This window comes from Hemiscyllium ocellatum, chromosome 31 (assembly GCF_020745735.1).
Source record: "Hemiscyllium ocellatum isolate sHemOce1 chromosome 31, sHemOce1.pat.X.cur, whole genome shotgun sequence".
NCBI classification, from domain to species: Eukaryota; Metazoa; Chordata; class Chondrichthyes; order Orectolobiformes; family Hemiscylliidae; genus Hemiscyllium; species Hemiscyllium ocellatum.
In genome coordinates this window covers 4,871,570-4,891,989 of record NC_083431.1, presented here as the reverse complement: position 1 = coordinate 4,891,989, position 20,420 = coordinate 4,871,570, and the positions used below count along the sequence as shown (strand labels likewise).

Sequence of the window (20,420 nt, the reverse complement as noted above, 5' to 3'; positions counted from 1 at the left end):
GTGACCTGGTCAGGTCTGAGAGTTTAGCAGATCCTGGGAGGGAGGAGATTAGCAAGAACCCCCTCCAATAGGATCATCGGGAGGCTCCCTCACTCTGGACTTTCTCACATCACTCACACACAGATCCAAACACCGGCCAGACCTGCCTGATGAAAGCTTTACTGAAAATAACAAACAAAGTGGAGGATGCAGCCCAAGACTGCAAGACCGTGGAGATTGTCAAGAAGCTCATCTCCTTCTCAAGGAAGACTGGAGACCTGGAAGCCTTTATCAATGCAGCCTACACTGACAAGATTTACAGAGGTAGGAAATGAGGCTAGATTTCCCAGTATTGGCTTTCTGTGTAAAACACAGGCCCCACTCCCCACCTCAGGTGAAAGGTGAACTGTGATGTGTCTCTGTCTCCAGGACAGACAAGTCTGCACATTGCAGTGGAGCGCAGGAGGTGTGACCTGGTCAAGCTGTTGGTCAGAAACGGTGCCGCTGTTGATGCCATGGCTAAAGGAAGCTTCTTTCGCAACAAGAAACACAAAAAATGTTCCTTCTATTTTGGTGAGTTCAAACAGTGAAATCTTAAATACAGCAAGGATCAAGAAGATACACACACTCACTCACTGGCACACTCAATCTGACTGACACACACACTCTCTGACGCAAACTGTCTCACCAACAGACTCACTGACTGACACACTCTCTGACTGACATATACTGTCTGATTGACACACACTGCTTGACTGACATACACTGACAGACACACACTCACTGACTGATGCCCACTCACTGAATGACGCTCAATGCCTGACTGACAAAACTGCCTGACTAACACTCACTCACTGACACATTCTCGACTGACATACACGGTCTGACTGACACTCACTCACTGATACACACTGTCTGACTGACACACACTGCCTGACTGACACACACTGCCTGACTGACACACACTCACTGAAGGGCACACACTGCCTGACTGACGTACACTCACTCACTGACACACACTGACTGACTGATGCACACTCATTGACTGACACACACTGACTGATCCATATTGTCTTACTGATACACATTGATTGACACACACTCACTGACTCACACACACAGTCTGACTGATGCACACTCACTGACTGACACACAATCCCTGACTGACACACACTGAACATATGAGACACAGGCACACAGTCGAGGATTTGACAAATAAACAAGTTAGTGAAGTGGCAGTGGGAGAGAATGGTGGAGAAAAGCCAGATTGTGGACACGGATTCTGTGATAATCTATGGATATGTTTGTGCAGGTGATAGTCCAGGGACCGGGAAAGGGTGGAGCCTCCCAGCTGACATGTTTAAATCACACAGAAACCCGGATTGGGAACAACACTAGGTCACTCCATCCCTCTATCACTCAAAAACATTAAGCCTGATCGGATTATTCCCACTCACACCCTGATGACCTTTCACCCTCTATCTAATCAACAAACTATTGCCCCCTCCCTTAAGATTCAAAGACTCTGCCTCAATTGCCTTTGCAGGAAGGGAGTTACACAGAGTCACCATGGGAAGGAGGTCTCATTGGGTGGCCCGGAGCCATGATTCATCAGTGACATCCGTTCCATCTCCAGCCGGTGAAGACCCCTCAGGTTCGAAGAAGATTCAGTCAGGTCACAGCTGACTCATATAAACTCCAGCAGAACAAGTCCAGTCTGACCAGTATTCCTCATCAAAATGATCCACTCAGAGCAGGGATTAGTCTGGTAACCCTTCTCCGAATTACCTCCAGCAGCATTTACAATCCCTCCTTAAACAGTGTTCTGTACACAATACTCCAGATGTGGTCTCAGCAGTGCCCTGTATAACTGGAGCATAATCTCCCTCTTCTTGTGTTCACTTCCAGTTGCAATAAATTAAAACATTCCACTCATTTTCCTGATTGCTTGCGTTTTGATGATTCATGCACTGGGACACCCAGGCCCCTCTGTATCTCAGAGCCCTGCAATCTCTCACCATTTAGATGCTCAGCTTCCTTTACATTCTCTCCCCCAAAACAGACAATCTATTTTCTTAATTTTATCCCCCACTTTCCAGATCTTAATGGAAGTTATCCAAATCCCTCTTCAGCATCCTCCTGTCCCCATCACAACTCACTTTCCAACCTGGCCTTGTGTCAGCAGTAAATTTGGTAACAATTCTGCCCACCCCGTCATCCGAATCCTTTCTATAAATTGTAAAGAGTTGAGGTCGCAGCATTGATCTTTGAGGAACACAACTTGTTACATCTTGCCAGCTGGACTCTGACCCATTCTCAGTTTCTCTTGGCTTAGCCCATCCCCAGTCCATGCGAATGTGTTATCCATGACATCACTGTAATATGGCACCTTAGCAAATGCTTTCTGAAAATCTAAATACACAATACCCACTGGTTCCCCTTTAACTACAGTACATAGTACTTTTTCAAAGAATTCTAATAAATGAGTTAAACATTACTTCAAACCATGTTGACTCTTCCTGACTATTGTGAATTTATCCAAGTGTCCTCATGTCATAGAGTCATAGAGATGTACAGCACACCACTTCTCAGCCCCTTGGCCCATCTGGTACAGATCCTGTTGTAATCTGAGGTAACCCTCTTCGCTGTCCACTACACCTCCAATTTTGGTGTCATCTGCAGACTTACTAACTGTACCTCTTATGCTCGCATCCAAATCATTTATGTAAATGACAAAAAGTAGTGGACCCAGCACCGATCCTTGTGGCACTCCACTGGTCACAGACCTCCAGTCTGAAAAACAACCCTCCACCACTACCCTCTGTCTTCTACCTTTGAGCCAGTTCTGTATCCAAATGGCTAGTTCTCCCTGTATTCCATGAGATCTAACCTTGCTAATCAGTCTCCCATTGGGAACCTTGTCGAATGCCTTACTGAAGTCCACGTAGATCACATCTTCTGCTCTGCCCTCATCAATCTTCTTTGTTACTTCTTCAAAAAACTCAATCAAGTTTGTGAGACATGATTTTGTTTTTACTAAGAGCGTCTCACATTTTCCCTGTGACAGGTATTGAACAACTGTCTATAGTTTCCTGCTGTGAGTCTCCCACCCTTTTTGAATACCTCGCTGTGTAACCGGGAGCTCCATTCCCTGCAGTAGAAAGCCAGGGTCCTGTGTCAGTGACGGACTAGTGAAGCACTGAGATGTTTACTGGTCTCTGCTCCTGATGAAGACTTGGCCAATCGTATATTAATGAGTGTTTCATGTCCCAACTCCTGGCTGGTAGTGGAAGACAAGTGTGATGTGGAAAATATCATGTTCCTCTCCAAGCCACTTCCCATCCTTCACTGTCACTGGGTCAGAATCCTGGAATTCCCTCCCTAAGGGACATTGTGGGTCAACCCACAGCACATGGACTGCAGCGGGTCAAGAGGGCAGCTCACCCCCACCTTCTCAAGGGGCAACTAGGGACAGGCAATAAATACTGGGCCCAGCCAGTGATAGCCACATCTGGCGGGTAAATTATAAAATGATCAGGATAGGATAGTGATGCTCTCTGCAGTGAAATAGCTTGGAACATTTCCCATGATGATGTGAGTTGAGAAGAGGGATTATCTGTCATTGTGGGTGGGCTGCAGGGAAGGGTGGGGTTGGTGATGGGAGTCATGGCCATTGGAAAGGAGCAGGGGGGTGGGGGAGGGAACTGGGGTACAGAGATTATTATGTCTACCAGGCACGGTGACTTACAAGATGGTGTTATTTCCCCTCCCCCTGCCCATACGGGACCCAGGGGGCTTCCCCCTCAGCCTGGCTGCTTGTACCAACCAACTGGACATTGTGACCTTCCTGATTGAGCATGGCGCAGATCCCCGGGCACAGGACCGGGCAGGGAACACGGTGCTGCATGCCCTGGTAACCATCGCCTACGACACGGTGGAAGCTCGGAGCTTTGTGACAGAGATGTACGACTTTATCCTGATGAGGAGCACGGACATATCGCCCAGCGAGAACCTGGAGAAGATCACCAACCTCCAGGGGCTGACCCCCCTACACCTGGCTGCTCAGACCGGCAAGATAGGGGTAGGTTCCTAATCACCGGCCTCTGATTGGTCAAGGCAGAGATCTGACTGGGTTAGCCTTGGGGAGGAGGAGTTTGTCCAATGGAGAATCCATTCAGAGAGGTGCTAACGGCTGAATTACTGTGGCACTGGAGACACATGGACAGAATGGGAGTGGAGACTCATTCCCTACAGGACAATCAGTTCCTATCTTGAGTCGGTATGAGAATTAATTGCATGAAGACCAGCTAATGATGTCTAAGAATTCTCAAAATGACTGTAGAGTCCTCAGCTCCTCAGGGATTTAATCTCAGATTATCCTGATTATAGGTACTGGGCCTGAAGTTCTAAATACCGGGGCTCTGAGTTTTGACCAGATGGGAGATTTTTGTTTGAAGTGGTCAATGTTGCTGATGAGGTGCTGCAGAAGATGCAGTCTGTGCTTGCATCCTGCAAACAACATCAGGAAGTGGTCTGTCATTACAAAGGGCCCTTTGACATTCAGTTCGAGCAACTGGGTTCAATTCTGGGCACAGCATCTGAGGGAAGATAGTGTGGCTCTGGAGAAGTGCAGTGCAGCCTAATACCGTGGGGCTAGGGGTTCGGGACGGGCAGGGTATGTATACTGGACTTAACCCTCTTGGCTGGGGGAATGTGACTGCGGTACTGGAGATTGTTAGATAGTGATTACACCACATGGACTGTCGCGGTCCAAGAAGACAGCTCATCACCAGCTGCTCCAGCCCCATTAGGAATGGCTAATAAATGCTGATGTCTATGTCTCATGAATGAATTTCTCTGTAAATCCAGCGATGTCTATGTCTCATGAATGAATTTCTCTGTAAATCCCTTAACATCAATGGAAGACCAAATTCTCATCCAGTGAATGAAAGATGGTATCAGTGTGAAAACTGTTTCGTGTCAACAGCAAAGGGTGAAAAGGAATGAGATGGAACTGGTGAAAAGACTCGTCAGTTCCTGTAGTCTCGGCTGGTGCCATTGAACTGTGTTTCCCTCAGTTTGGTTCCCTTTCCCACTCTTAATCCATGTCTCTGTATATTGTCTATCGGTGAGAGAGGGGAATGTAAGAGGGATAGAGTTTAAGTTACAGACTGTTATGTTAGCAGTCAATCTATTTCCAATAAGGAGCTAAACAAAAAAAACTAAGAACTGCAGATGCTGGAAATCTGAAACAATCAGAAAAACAGAAAACGTTTTACCAGGATGTTGCCTGGTTTGGGGGGATTTTAGCGATGAAGAAAGTTTGGATAGACTGGGTTTGTTTTCACTGGAATACAGGAGGTTGAGGGGTGATCTAATGGAAGGTGATAAGATTGTGAATGGCACAGATGGAGTGGAAAGTATGAGGATTTTTCCCAGTGTGGAGGGGTCAGTTACTAGGGGACACAGGTTCAAGGTGATGGGGCGGGGGGGGGGGGGGGGGGGGGGGAGTTGGGGGGATGATATTTAAAAGAGGCAGGTTTTTCACACAAAGGATGGTGAGTCCCTGGAACATTCTGCCAGAGGTGGTGGTGGAAGCAGATACAATAGCAGCATTCAAGATACACCTGGGTGGACACAGGAATAGGAAGGGAATAGAGGGATATGGATCCTGTAAGTGAAGACAGTTTCAGTGTGGAAGGACAAAATGTGTCAGCGCAGGTTTGGAGGGGCAAAGGACCTGTTCCCGTGCTGTATTGATCTTTGCTCTTTTTTAGTTGTAAATTACCAGAGAAGCTCAGCAAGTCTGGCAGCATCTGTGGAGAGAAATCAGAGCCAAAGGAACGTGAGACATTGCCTCGGTTTCTTTCTGCACAACTTGTGCCAGACCTGCTGAAGTTCTCCAGCAATTCTGGTTTCAATGACAATAAGGAGCAGTTTTAGTGTTAACTACAGAAAGCTGGTCAGTGTTTTCTTTTACTTTGAATTCATCAGTCAGATAAACGTGGGACCTTGTGTAGTTCCTCATCAGATTTATGATGATTCCAGGGATAGTTTGGATTGATTTCCAGACTGCTGCCCTAGCAGAGTATTAATCTGGATATAACAACCTTGAAAGACTGGGGAAGGGGGGCATGCTATTCATTTGGAGAAGCAAGACATAAACCAATTGGATTTTGTCAGGTAAGGATACCACAGGATAGAGGGTAAATGAAACTGAGATGGAAATCCATAATGATCCAGCCTTAGGGCCACTGTCTGTGCGGAGTTTACACATTCTCCCCCGTGTCTGCGTGGGTTTCCTCCGGGTGCTCCGGTTTCCTCCCACAGTCCAAAGATGTGCAGGTCAGGGTGGATTGGCCATGGGGAATTGTCCATAGTGTCCAGGAATATACAGGCTAGCCATGGGAAATGCATGGTTACAGGGATAGGGTTGGGGGTTGGGTCTGGGTGGGATGTTCTTCGGAGGCTTGGTGAGAACTTGATGGGCCGAATGACCTAGCTTCCACACTGTAGGGAATCGATGATTCTGTGATCTGATTGAGTGATAGAATGGGCTGAAGAGGCTGAATGGCCTTTTCCTGTTCCTCATCTCATTGGACGGGTGATAATATCCTTCAGATAATTAATCTTGTTAACTCGGCTAGAATCAGGGACTGCCTGATGAGGAGAGGTTGAGTAGACTGAGCCTGTACTCATTGGCATTTAGAAGAATCAAAGATGACCTTATTGAAACAGACAGGATCCTCAGGGGGATTGACAGGGTGGGCGTAGAGACCTTGCTTCCCCCTCATGGGGGGGTCTGGGACCATAGGGCATGCTCTCAGAATAACGGATTGCCGATGTAAGTCAGGGGTGAGAAGGAATTTCTTCTGTCTGTTATCGCAAGGATATTATTAAAAGAGAAGCTGTACCAGGATATTGTCCGGAATGGAGGGTTTGAGATACAATGAGAAACTGGAAAGACTGGGACTTCATTCATTGGAGTATAGGACGTTGAGGGGTGACCTTACAGAGGTTTATAAAGTCAGGAGGGGCATTGTTAAGGTCAATGTCCCTGGGCTTTGTGGTGAGAGGAGAAAGGTTTAAACTTTTTTACACAGAGGGTGGTCAGGGTGTGGAATGGGCGGCCAGAGGAAATGGTGGATGCAGATATGCTTATAACATTTGGTGTAATCACTATCTAACAATCTCCAGTACCGCAGTCACATTCCCCCAGCCAAGAGGGTTAAGTCCAGTATACATACCCTGCCCCTCCCGAACCCCTAGCCCCACGGTATTAGGCTGCACTGCACTTCTCCAGAGCCACACTATCTTCCCTTAGATGCTGTGCCCAGAATTGAACCCAGTTGCTCGAACTGAATGCCAAAGGGCCCTGTCTAATTACAGGCCACCTCTTGATGTTGAGGAGAAAGTGAGGACTGCAGATGCTGGAGATCAGAGCTGAAAATGTGTTGCTGGAAAAGCACAGCAGGTCAGGCAGCATCCAAGGAACAGGAGATTCGACGTTTCGGGCATAAGCCTTCATTCCTGAAGAAGGGCTTATGCCCGAAGCATCGATTCTCCTGTTCCTTGGATGCTGCCTGACCTGCTGCGCTTTTCCAGCAACACATTTTCACCTCCTGATGTTGAGCCAGGAACAGGGAGCATGGACGAGTTCAGCTTGGGAACATGGTTGGGGCGAAGGGTCAGTTTCTGTGCTGTATGACTCTGCAATTTTCAGAAAGGAGGGAGTCTGTGGAATTCTTTAGTATAAAGTGCTGTGAGGCTGGGTTGTTAAATATCCTCCAGGCTGAGACCCAGGTTTTAATCAGGAAGGGAATCAAGGATAATGGGGAAAAGGCCAGGAGGTGGAGTTGAATTATTGACTAATCGAACGGCAGAACATAGTTGATGGGCTGAATGGCCGAATGTATTTTATGGTCCTGATGGTCGGAAATGGAGGAACTACTAGAATGTTCTTTTAGACATTTACAAGCCCCTCTCTGGATAATAGACTTTTCTCACTTTTTTCCAGATATTTAAACATATCCTGGGAAGGGAAATAAAACAGAAGAAGTACAAGCACCTTTCCAGAAAGTTCACGGAGTGGGAATATGGACCGGTCTCTTGTTCCTTATATGACCTGTCTGGAGTCGATACGATTGAGGAGAACTCTGTACTTCAGACGGTGGTGTATAGCAGCAGGAACAGGGTAACGCCTTTCTCCCTCAGCTCATTGTCAACAGGCGTTCGGGGATTACAGCAATCAATCATCACTGCCCCCCTCCCTGAGGCTTCTCTCCCTTCCATGACCCATCCCTTACCCGCCCAACTCTTCCTCTGTCCTCACTCCACCTCTCACCACCTCACTCCCTACAATCCAGCCTCCACAACCCTCTCAGTCAGACCCTACCCATCCCTTCCCCCTCTCCTTATCAATCCATCAGCTTCCAACCCTCCATCCATCCCTGACCTTCTCACTCCCCCCACCCACACCCCCACACACACACCCACACACACCCCCACACATACACAACATCCCACATCTCACAACCCCACACACCCCCATCGCACACCCACACCCCCACCCACACACCCCCACACACACCCCCACACACACACCCACACACACACCCACATACAACCCCACACACACCCCCACACACACGCCCACATCCCACAACCCCACACACCCCCATCCCACACCCACACCCTCACACAGACACACCCACACACACCCGCACACACACCCGCACACATACACACACACATCTCACAATGCCACACACCCCCATCCCACACCCACACCCCCACACACACCCACACACACACACACACACACACTCCCACATATCACAACCCCACACACCCCCATCCCACACCCACACACCCACCCACACTCCCCCCCTACACACACACACACATCCCACACCCACACACACACACACACACACACCCATCCCATATCCACACCCCCCCACACACACACACACCCATCCCACACCCACACCCACACACAGACACACCCACACACACCCGCACACACACCCGCACACATACACACACACATCTCACAATGCCACACACCCCCATCCCATACCCACACCCCCACACACACCCACACACACACACACACTCCCACATATCACAACCCCACACACCCCCATCCCACACCCACACACCCACCCACACTCCCCCCCTACACACACACACACATCCCACACCCACACACACACACACACCCATCCCATATCCACACCCCCCACACACACACACACACACCCATCCCACACCCACACCCACACACACCCACACACACCCACACCCACCCCACACCCACACCCACACACACACCCACACCCACCCCACACCCACACCCATATACACCCACACCCACACCCACATACACACACACCCACACACACACACCCCTCCAACCCCCACCCACACCCCTACAAACACCCCCAACCCATACCCACACACACCCACACTCACCCATACCCACACACACCCCCGCCCCATGCGAACACCCACACATCCATCCCACACCCACACCTACACACACACTCCCACACGCACCCACACACACGCACAAACACACACGCACACACACTCACACACCCCCACCCCACACCCACACACACACCCACACTCACTCCCACCCCACACACACACCTACACAACCACCAAGAAACACACCCACACACACAATACCCCATGCACACACCCACAACCACACACACCCACACACACACACTCACACACCACCACCCACACCCCCACCCCACACACACTCACACCCACACCCACATCCACACACACCCCCACCCCACACCCACACCCACCCCCACCCCACGCCCACACCCCACACACACACACACAACACCCTCACCCCACACCCACACACAGACCCACTCACACACACACCCATACACACCCCCACCCCACACACACCCCCACACACACACCCACCTAACACCCTCACCCCACACTCACACACACAACCACATACACACACCCACACACACCCACACCCACATAACATCCCCACACACACCCACATACACCCACCCATCCCACATACACACACACACACCCACCCACCCACACCCACACACACAACACACCCACACACGCCCACACCCATCCACACATACCCCACGCACACACATACACACCCACACCCACACACCCACACGCACCTACCCACACACACCCCTATGCACACACACTCACATGCACACCCACACACTCCCCCACCCCCCCACACACACCCATGTACGCACACCCACAAACACATCCACACACACCTCTGCACATCCCCACACACACCCACACACATCCCCACACATACCCCCACCAACACCCCACACCCATACCCCTACACACATCCACACACACCCACACACACACACACACCCACACCCATACACACCCCCACCCCACATATACACACCCACACACATACCCCACCCCACACACACCCACACACCCCCACACCCCCACACCCACACCCACACCTACACCTACACTCACACACACACACCCACACACACACCCCACACACCCCCACATACACCCCCACATACACACCCCCACACCACAAACGTACCCACATGCTCCCATCCCATACCCATACCCTCACACCCACCCACACACACACCCACACACACCCACACATACACTGTTCCCCAGCCTGCCTCCTCTCCTCTTCGCCCCCTCCGCAGTCCAATCTCTCCCTACCCCTCCCTCTCCTCTCCTATCCCATCCCCTCCCTCTCCTCTCCTATCCCCTACCCCTCCCTCTCCTCTCCTATCCCTACCCCTCCCTCTCCTCTCCTATCCCATCCCCTCCCTCTCCTCTCCTATCCCGTCCCCTCCCTCTCCTCTCCTATCCCCTACCCCTCCCTCTCCTCTCCTATCCCTACCCCTCCCTCTCCTCTCCTATCCCTACCCCTCCCTCTCCTCTCCTATCCCCTACCCCTCCCTCTCCTCTCCTATCCCGTCCCCTCCTCTCTCCTCACGGTTGAGCCCTGCACCTTGAGATTGTGTTTGGCTATTGTTCACTGGTTGGGGTTGTGATGCCTCATGTTGTCGGATAGCCTGTTGTGTGGATTCGATCACAAGCAACCGTCTAAGGGCTGTCAGCAGATTGACTCCGCACAGCGAGCTGGGAGGGGAGGAAGGATTTAGTGGGTAATGGGATGTTTAGTGAGCAGGAAGCTAGCCCATTAATGAAGGAGGTCTCCTGATTTCAGAACCGTCATGAGATGCTGAGTGTGGAGCCCATGAATGAGCTGCTGCAGAAGAAGTGGGAGGATTTCGGGGTGTACCTGTTCATTGGCAGTTTCATATTCTACCTGACCTACATCATCACATTGACCATCGTAGCCTCTAACAGAGAGGAGAGAAACAATCCCCTCGACCAAGAGCAGTGCTCCCATCACATTGGATTCTTGGTATGGAAATAGGCCATTCGGCCCAACCAATTCATACTGGTGCTTATGCTTCACTGTAACCTTTTCTTTCTGTCCTAAATCTATAATTGTGGGACGTTGTTCCCTTCTCCCTCATGTTGTTGTCTAGTTTCCCCTGAGGTGCATCCATACTGCTTGCTTTAACCACTTGCTCAAGTCTCACTAAAGCTGCACAAGGTGCTACAGCCTGACTACACCAGACTGTTGTGAACCGTTTTGACCCCTTACCTAAGACCCCTTACCTGGGCAGTCCAGAGAGGGTTCACTCTGCTGTTCCCAGGGATGGAAGCAAAGCATTTGATAGGGTTCCCCACGGTAGGCTCATTCATAAAGTCAGGAGGTATGGGATACAGGGAGATTTGTCTATCTGGATTCAGAATTGGCTGGCTGACAGAAGGCAGAGAGTGGTTGTAGATGGAAAGTATTCTGCCTGGAGGACAGTGTTGAGTCGTGTCCCACAGGGACTATGTTCTTGGGCCTCTGCTCTTTGTAGTTTTATAAGTGACTTGGATGAGGAGGTTGAGGGGTGGGTTAGTAAGTTTGCAGATGACACAAAGGTTGGAGGTCCCGTTGATAGAATCGAGGGCTATTGCAAGCTGCAGCGCGACATAGACAGGATGCAGAGCTGGGCTGAGAAATGGCAGATGGAATTCAACCTGGATAAATGTGAAGTGATGCATTTTGGAAGGTCAAACTTGAATGCTGAATATAGGATTAAAGACAGGATTCTTGGCAGTGTGGAGGAACAGAGGGATTTGGGTGTGCAAGTACATAGATCCCTCAAAGTTGCCACCCAAGTGGATAGGATTGTTAAGAAAGCATATGGTGTTTTGGCTTTCATTAACAGGGGGATTGATTTTAAGAGCTGCGAGGTTTTGCTGCAGCTCTACAAAACCCTGGCGAGGCCACACTTGGAATATTGTATCCAGTTCTGGTCACCCTACTATAGGAAAGATACAGAGGCTTTGGAGAGGGTGCAAAGAAGGTTTACCAGGATGCTGCCTGGACTGGAGGGCTTGGCTTATGAAGAAAGGTTGAATAAACTCGGACTTTTCTCTCTGGAGAGAAGTTGGATGAGAGGAGACCTGATCGAGGTAATGAGAGGAATAGATGGAGTCAATAGCCAGAGACTTTTCCCCAGGGCAGGATTGACTGGTACAAGGGGTCATAGTTTGAAGATATTATGAGAAAGATATAAAGGAGATGTCAGAGGTAGGTTCTTTACGCAGAGAGTTGTGAATGCATGGAATGCGTTGCCAGTTGTGGTGGTGGAAGTAGAGTCACTGGGGACATTTCAGCAACTGCTGGACATGCACATGGATAGCAGTGAGTGAGGGGTGAGTAGGTTGTTACTATACTTTACATTAGGATTAAACCTCGGCACAACAATGTGGCCTGTTCTGTGCTGTACGTTTCTATGTTCTATGCTCACTGTCCTATGAGGAGAGATTGGGCAGTTTGGGCCTGTAATCACTGGAGTTTAGAAGGATGAGAGGCGAGCTTATTGAAAGATAAGATTCTTAGGAGACTTGACAGGGTAGGTGTGGAGAGGTTATTTCCCCTTGTGGGAGAGTCTGGGACCAGAGTGAAGGGCCTCCACAAGACAGACTTGAGGAGGTGTTTCTTCCCTCAGAGGGGAGTGACTCTATCGAATTCTTGACCACAGAGGGCCGTCGAGGCTGGGTTGTTAAGGAGATCCAGTATCAAAGGTCACACAACACCAGGTTATAGTCCAACAGGTTTATTTAAAATCACAAGCTTTTGGAGCGCTGCCCCTTCATTAGCGAAGTGGAGGGAGGTGCACAGGCACAGAATATATTGGCAGAGAGATAATGGTAATGTAATTGCAGGTCATTAAGAGTGTCAACAGGTAAGTTGAATTGAATTGAATTGAATTGAACTTATTGTCCTGTGTACCGAGGCACAGTAGGACAGAAACTGTTTCGAAACCGGCTGGTGCGTGTGTTCAGGTTTCTGTACCTTCTCCCTGATGGTAGAGGTTGTTGAAAAACATTGCCAGGGTGGGAGGGATCTTTGAGAATGCTGGCGGCCTTTCCTTGACAGCGGGCCTGGTAGATGGATTCTGTAGATGAGAGGTTGGCCTTTGGGCCAAGTTCCCCGCTCTCTGTAACCGTCTCCGATCTTGAATGGTACAGTTGCCATACCAGGTAGTGATACATCCAGACAGAATGCTCTCGATGGCGCACCTATAAAAGTTGTCAAGGGTATTCGCTGTTATGCCAAATTCCCTCAGCGGCCTGCGGAAGAAGGGACATTGTTGGGCCTTTGTAACCAGTGTGTCCACATGAAGAGTCCAAGAAAGATTATTGTTGATGACCACTCCCAGGAGCTTGACACTCTCCACTCATTCCACCTCTGTGCTGTTAATGTGTAGGGGGGCATGAGTAACATCCCGCCGAAAGTCAATACTGAGTTCCTTGGTTTTGTCGGCATTGAGAGCTCAGTTGTTCTCAGTGACCATTTTTCCAGGTCTTCCACCTGTCGTCTGTAGTCTGTTTTGTCACCATCTGAGATTCGGCCAACTATGGTGGTGTCATCAACGAACCTGTAAATGGCATCAGTCTGGTATTTGGCGACACAGTTATGGGTGTACAGCAAGTACAGTAGGGGGCTGAGGTCACATCCCTGGGGGGCTCCAGTGTTGAGTGTTAATGAGAATGAAATATTGTCCCCGATCTTCACTTATTGTGGCCTGTGGGTCAGGAAACTGAGGATCCAGTTGCAGAGAGTGAGGCTTTGTCCAAGATCACTAAGTTTAGTAATCAGTCTCGAGGGGATAATAGTGTTGAAGGCCAAACTGTAGTCAATGAGTAGGATCCTTACATAACTGTTCTTGGTGTCAAGATGTTCTAAGTACAGATAGTGTGAGTAGAGTGTCGTCAGGCTGAATAACAAGTGTTTGCAGGGACCTGACAAAGGGGCAGCACTCCGAAAGCTTGTGATTTCAAATAAACCTGCTAGACCATAACCTGGTGTCATGTGACTTCTGACCTTGTCCACCCCAGTCCAACATTGGCACCTTCACATCAAATGTATCCAAGGCTGGGATCGACAGGTTCAGGGAATCAAGGGTTATGCAGAAAAGACAGGAAAGTCAAGCTGAGGATGATCTATTGAATGGTGGAGCAGCTGCGATGGGCTGAATGGTCTACTTTTGCTCCGATGTCTCATGGTCTTAAGTTGTGGGAGTAAGCTTCACATTTGCACTCTGAGTCAAGAGGCTTCTTCTGAATTTTCAGCTGAATTCCTTGCTGATGAGTGTATATTGACAGTCTATAGCTGTGTTCTCCCCCCACCAGAGAAAACATTCTCTTTGAGTTCATTCCATCTAAACCTGGCGCCATTTACTCAGTTCCCCACCAACAGCCCACCCACCAGGAGAGAGAGGAGACTCCAGGTGTCAGCCTTTTCCCCTACATGCCCTCACCGTCGTTACCCATGCCCTCTGCACTACCCCGAGAACCTTTCAATAATACAGTGACCAGAAGTGACCGCTGTACTCAGGGTGATCTAACCAGGACTCACATTGTTACCTCAAAACAATCAGGCTTACAGCATCACAGACATATTCACAGATTTATTAACCATGTTGTAATAATTATCATTGATAATAATTCACTTCTAAAATGACAGTGTTTTAACTCACTAGATTTTTGCCTTTGACTATAAGTAGTAACTAAATGAAATTCAGAATAAAAAGGTTTATCTATTAAACTGCCGAATAAAACACCCCCTGGTTCAGGAATCGGCCATCCTCACCTCACATCTCCAGACCCACGACAATGTTTTGTGAAGTTTGATTCCTTTCCAATCTCTCAGTGGCAGGTAGAAATGGATCGTAGTTACAGCTCCTTCCATGAAAGAGTGAATTAATGAATCAACAGGGTTGTGTTGTACTAAAGCTGTAATAAAAAATATTGTCTTGTGCACGTCCCAACATCACGTACTCATCCCCCCCACCCGCCCATCAGCGATTCCCAAACCCCACTCCGAAGCTGAGAAATGCCCTCACCTCCTCATGAGAACTGACAGTGCAGGATCGGGGTGAGGGGGCTTATCTGGGAGGGTGGGGGGAGTGTGTGTCAGTGTGGGGATGTGTGTGGGTGGGGGGAGGTCTGTGTGTGCAAGGAGTACCTAAGGTTGGGGTTCTGTGCTGGGGGCCTATGCTAGAGGGGAATGGGCCCTGCAGGGAGGGAGGGTGAGGGGTCTGTATGGAGGATGGGGGGGGGGGGGGGTGGAGTCGGGGGTCTCTGTGTGGGGGATGGGAGGGTCAGGGATCTGTATGGGGAATGGGGGGGTCGGGGTCTATGTAGGAGTTGGGGGTGAGGGGTCTGTGCAAGGGATGGGGGGTGAGGGGTCTGTGTGGGGGATGGGGGGTGAGAGGCCTGTGTGGGGGATGGGGGTGAGGGGTCTGTGTGGGGGATGGGGGGTCAGGGATCGGTGTGGGGGATGGGGGTCAGGGGTCTGTGGGTGATGGGGGGGTGAGGGGTCTGTGTGGGGGATGGAGGGTGAGGGGTCTGTGTGGGGGGGATGGGGGTCAGGGGTCTGTGGGTGATGGGGGGTGAGGGGTCTGTGTGGGGGATGGGGGTGAGGGGTCTGTGTGAAGGGGTGGGGTTGAGGGGTCTGTGTGGGGGATGGGGGGTGTGAGGGTCTGTGTGGGGGTGGGGGTGAGGGGTCTGTGTGGGGGATGGGGGGGTGAGGGGTCTGTGTGGGGAATGGGGGGGTGAGGGGTCTGTGTGGGGAATGGGGGTGAGGAGTCTGTGAGGGGGATGGGGGGTGAGGGGTCTGTGTGGTGGATGGGGGGTGAGGGGTCTGTGTGGGGGATGGGGAGTAAGGGGTCTGTGTGGGGGATGGGGGTGAGGGGTCTGTGTGGGGGATGGGGGTGAGGGGTCTGTGTGGGGGATGGGGGGGTGAGGGGTCTGTGTGGGGGATGGGGGTGAGGGGTCTGTGTGGGGAATGGAGGGCGAGGGTCTGTGTGGGGAATGGGGGGCTGAGGGGTCTGTGTGGGGGATGGGGGTGTGAGGGTCTGTGTGGGGGTGGGGGTGAGGGGTCTGTGTGGGGGATGGGGGGGTGAGGGGTCTGTGTGGGGAATGGGGGTGAGGAGTCTATGAGGGGGATGGGGGGGTGAGGGGTCTGTGTGGTGGATGGGGGGTGAGGGGTCTGTGTGGGGGATGGGGAGTAAGGGGTCTGTGTGGGGGATGGGGGTGAGGGGTCTGTGTGGGGGATGGGGGGTGAGGGGTCTGTGTGGGGGATGGGGGTGAGGGGTCTGTGTGGGGAATGGAGGGCGAGGGTCTGTGTGGGGGATGGGGGGTGAGGGGTCTGTGTGGGGGATGGGGGGTGAGGGGTCTGTGTGGGGGATGGGGGTGAGGGGTCTGTGTGGGGAATGGAGGGCGAGGGTCTGTGTGGGGGATGGGGGTGAGGGGTCTGTGTGGGGATGGGGGGGTGAGGGGTCTGTGTGGGGGATGGGGAGTAAGGGGTCTGTGTGGGGGAGGGGGGTGAGGGGTCCGTGTGGGGGATGGGGGTGAGGGGTCTGTGTGGGGGATGGGGGTGAGGGGTCGGTGTGGGGGAGGGGGGGTGAGGGGCCTGTGTGGGGGATGGGGGTGAGGGGTCTGTGTGGGGGATGGGGGGTTGTGGGGACTGTGTGGGGGATGGGGTGGTGAGGGGTCTGTGTGGGGGATGGGGTCGGTGCTATAGTAAGTCAGTCTGAACCGTGTGTGGGTCATTGCTGCCTTTGAGTCCTGTGCCCCAAACCCCAGTTGGTAAAGACCCACCCTCTCTGTTTGGTGGTGGATTGGATTCGGTTTTTGAAAGAGTGTTAATGTCTGAGCGATGCAGTAAATCTGTGTGCAGCAAACTCCCACAAACAGCAACAAATTACCACCCACGATCAATACGGCACAGAGCCACCTTGTTGAGATGGTCTTTGCTTCTTGTAACGATGTTTAGTTAATTATCCTGTCTTTTGATTTTGCACAGATCCCAATATCTGCGTGGAGTTATCTACCCAAGCTCTTCCAGGCCCAGATTTATCTATTTTTGATGGCCGTGTATCTCTCTGTTAAAGAGGTGGGTTTGTCAGTAATGTCTATGCTTCGCTTTTAACGTGTAACAGAGAGCAGTTCACAGCATTCTCTCCAACTCTGGACTTTTTTTACTCTAGGTCAATTCAGAAATTCTCAATCCTACGGGACCGTAGCTGAAGCAGACTCAATCCTCGTTCACTATCCATAATTCACCTTCTACACTAATAACACGCAAGGTCCCCTTCCCCTCCCTCCCCCCGCCCCACCCCGTCTGTAGGTCTGTGTTAGAAACTACTGCTTCCTTTATTCATTTTCTGCTTCTTGAAATCTCTCTGATCCACCCATTCCTCGTGAACACCGTCGAACTTATTTGCTTCAGTTTTTGCATCTGTCCCTTCACTGGATCAATCCCAAACTCGGGGAATTCCTTCCAAGACCCTCTCTGTCCTCTCCCTCCCTCCCTGAGCCACAATGCTTTTTAAAATTCACAGGACAGGGACAGCGTGGGGTTAGGGACAGAGTAAAGCTCCCTCTACGCTGTCTCCCATCAAACCCTTCCAGGACTGGGACAGCACGGGGTTAGATACAGAGTAAAGCTCCCTCTACACTGTCTCCCATCAAATCCTCCCAGGACTGGGACAGCACGGGGTTAGATACAGAGTAAAGCTTCCTCTACACTGTCCCCCATCCAACCCTCCCAGGACTGGGACAGCACGGGGTTAGATACAGAGTAAAGCTTCCTCTACACTGTCCCCATCAAACACTCCCAGGACAGGGACAGCACGGGGTTAGGGACAGATACCAGAAACATGGTGATCCCCAGTGGTTGGTGATAAACAGCCCACTCTCTGTTTCTTTCAGGCATCACAGATGGTGTATCTGAGGCGCTCCAATCTGCACTCTGTGCTGATGGATGGATTCTTTCACGTGCTGTAGTAAGTTTTCTTGTCAGTTAGCTTCGTCAGTGTGTGAATGTCAGGGTGACCCTGAGGCTGAGTGTGGGACAGACTCCTGCTGAGGGAGGGGAGGGGAGGGGGGGGGTCACTGAGGGTTATATAATGGGCAGGAGTGGGACTATTACCCCACGAGTGTACGGGAGGGAAATGGGGAACATTTAAGCAAAGAGAATAGACAGCTCATCATGAGCTTAGCAAAGGTCAATACATGACAGAGGGTGAGGGACCATTCAGCCTATCTGACTGTACTGGCTGTTTGGAACAATGAGCCCATCTTTAAAACACAGTGGAGTGTGGGTAACGCTGGCGAGACCAGTGTTCATTACCCATCTTTAATTGCTCTTGAACTGTGTGGCACCTTGGGGGAGTTCAGTGCAAGCCTCTTCACTGTGGGCCTGGAGTCACGTGTAGGCCAGACCTGGTAAGGATGGGCAAATTTCCTTCCCTAAAGGACCTTAGTGAACCAGGTGAGTTGTCAAGACGATTAATCCTAGCATTCCCCACCCCTCCCTCATAGTCTGGTAAATCATAGAATCATAACGGAGAAAGTGAGGTCTGCAGATGCTGGAGATCAGAGCTGAAAATGTGTTGCTGGAAAAGCGCAGCAGGTCAGGCAGCATCCAAGGAACAGGAAATTCGACGTTTCGGGCTGATGAAGGGCTTATGCCCGAAACGTCGAATTTCCTGTTCCTTGGATGCTGCCTGACCTGCTGCGCTTTTCCAGCAACACATTTTCAGCATAGAATCATAGCCCCCCATACAGTGCGGAAGCAGGCCGTTCAGCCCATCAAGTCCACACTGACCCTCTGAAGACCATTCCACCCAAACCCAGCCCCTTACCCCATCCCTGTAACCCTGCACTCCCCATGGCCAATCCAGGCTGACCTGCACATCTTTGGCCTGTGGGAGGAAACCGGAGCATCCAGAGGAAACCCACGCAGACACGGGGAGAACGTGCAAACTCCACACAGACAGTCACCTGAGAGTGTTCCCACTTGAAGTATTTATTCAATTACTTTTTGAAAGTTCTTCTTGAACCTAATTGTCATCCCCTCAGGCAGCACGTCCTAGATCACCCGACCTCACCGGGTAAAAATGTGCACCTCCCCTCAGGTAACTTTACCGACTGTTTCGGGGTCAGAGCATGCTCTGTTAGCTCAGCACCTTTCCTGCTGGGGCAGAGAGAGAGAGAAAGAGAGTCACATGGTCACGAGTGTGTTGTGCCCAAGTTGTCTTTTTTTAATTCATTCATGGGAAGTGGGTCAGAAACATTCACAAGTTGCTTTTTCTTATCAGTTTCCTCCAGGCCATCCTGGTGATCATCTTCAACTCCTTGTGCTGGGCAGAAGTGGAAGGTTCCAGAATACTGCTCGTAATCGCACTGGCCCTGGGCTGGTTCAATGTCCTATATTACACACGAGGTTTCAAACTAACTGGCATTTACTGTGTGATGATAAAAAAGGTAATGCTTGAAGTGAGAGCCAGTCCTGTGATAGGGTCATGTGAGTGGGGATTCATCCTGTATGGGGGAGAGGGACAGTGTAGCTGTTTGTACAGGGCCCTGGTTAGACCACATCGTGAGTTCAGGGCACTGCAACCTCAAAAGAACATACTGAAGAGAGTGCAGTGCAGATACAATAGATTGTATTTTGAGGTAAGATGACATAAACTAGCCTTACATTCAGTGCAGATTACAGAATACTAAGGCATGATCCAAGGGGTAACACAAACAAGTGAATAGGGACCTTGCTCAATACATAACTCCACCAATACTCTCCTGCAATTACGTAGTTCTCCCTGAGGTTTTCCCTGCCTGCTTCATGTTCTGTAACTACAAAACTGAAATAAAGAAATATTTTTATTCACAGCTTCTATCTCACTGAGGAAGTTTCCGACCAATCCTCATCCACCAACCTGCTCTGAAAACTCTGTTCATACATTTTGATGGCAGTGACAACTCACCACAGTAACTGTCGCAGTCCA

The 20,420-nt window shown here is 50.6% G+C and overlaps 1 protein-coding gene across 7 annotated transcripts in view; it reads left to right on the top strand.

Moving 5' to 3' along the window:
* Positions 1–20,420, top strand: part of LOC132830575 (transient receptor potential cation channel subfamily V member 3-like) — a 67,887-nt gene that overhangs the window by 35,505 nt on the left and 11,962 nt on the right. For 6 of the 7 annotated variants that reach the window (XM_060848393.1, XM_060848395.1, XM_060848394.1 and 3 more), the window contains 9 exons: positions 124–303; positions 409–552; positions 1,526–1,633; positions 3,771–4,060; positions 7,997–8,173; positions 11,219–11,419; positions 17,435–17,524; positions 18,343–18,416; positions 19,734–19,899. In XM_060848393.1, coding sequence (XP_060704376.1) covers positions 124–303; positions 409–552; positions 1,526–1,633; positions 3,771–4,060; positions 7,997–8,173; positions 11,219–11,419; positions 17,435–17,524; positions 18,343–18,416; positions 19,734–19,899 — 1,430 coding nt within the window. The remainder of the gene's footprint in view (positions 1–123; positions 304–408; positions 553–1,525; positions 1,634–3,770; positions 4,061–7,996; positions 8,174–11,218; positions 11,420–17,434; positions 17,525–18,342; positions 18,417–19,733; positions 19,900–20,420) is intronic. The other variant, XM_060848399.1, reaches the window with a different exon arrangement.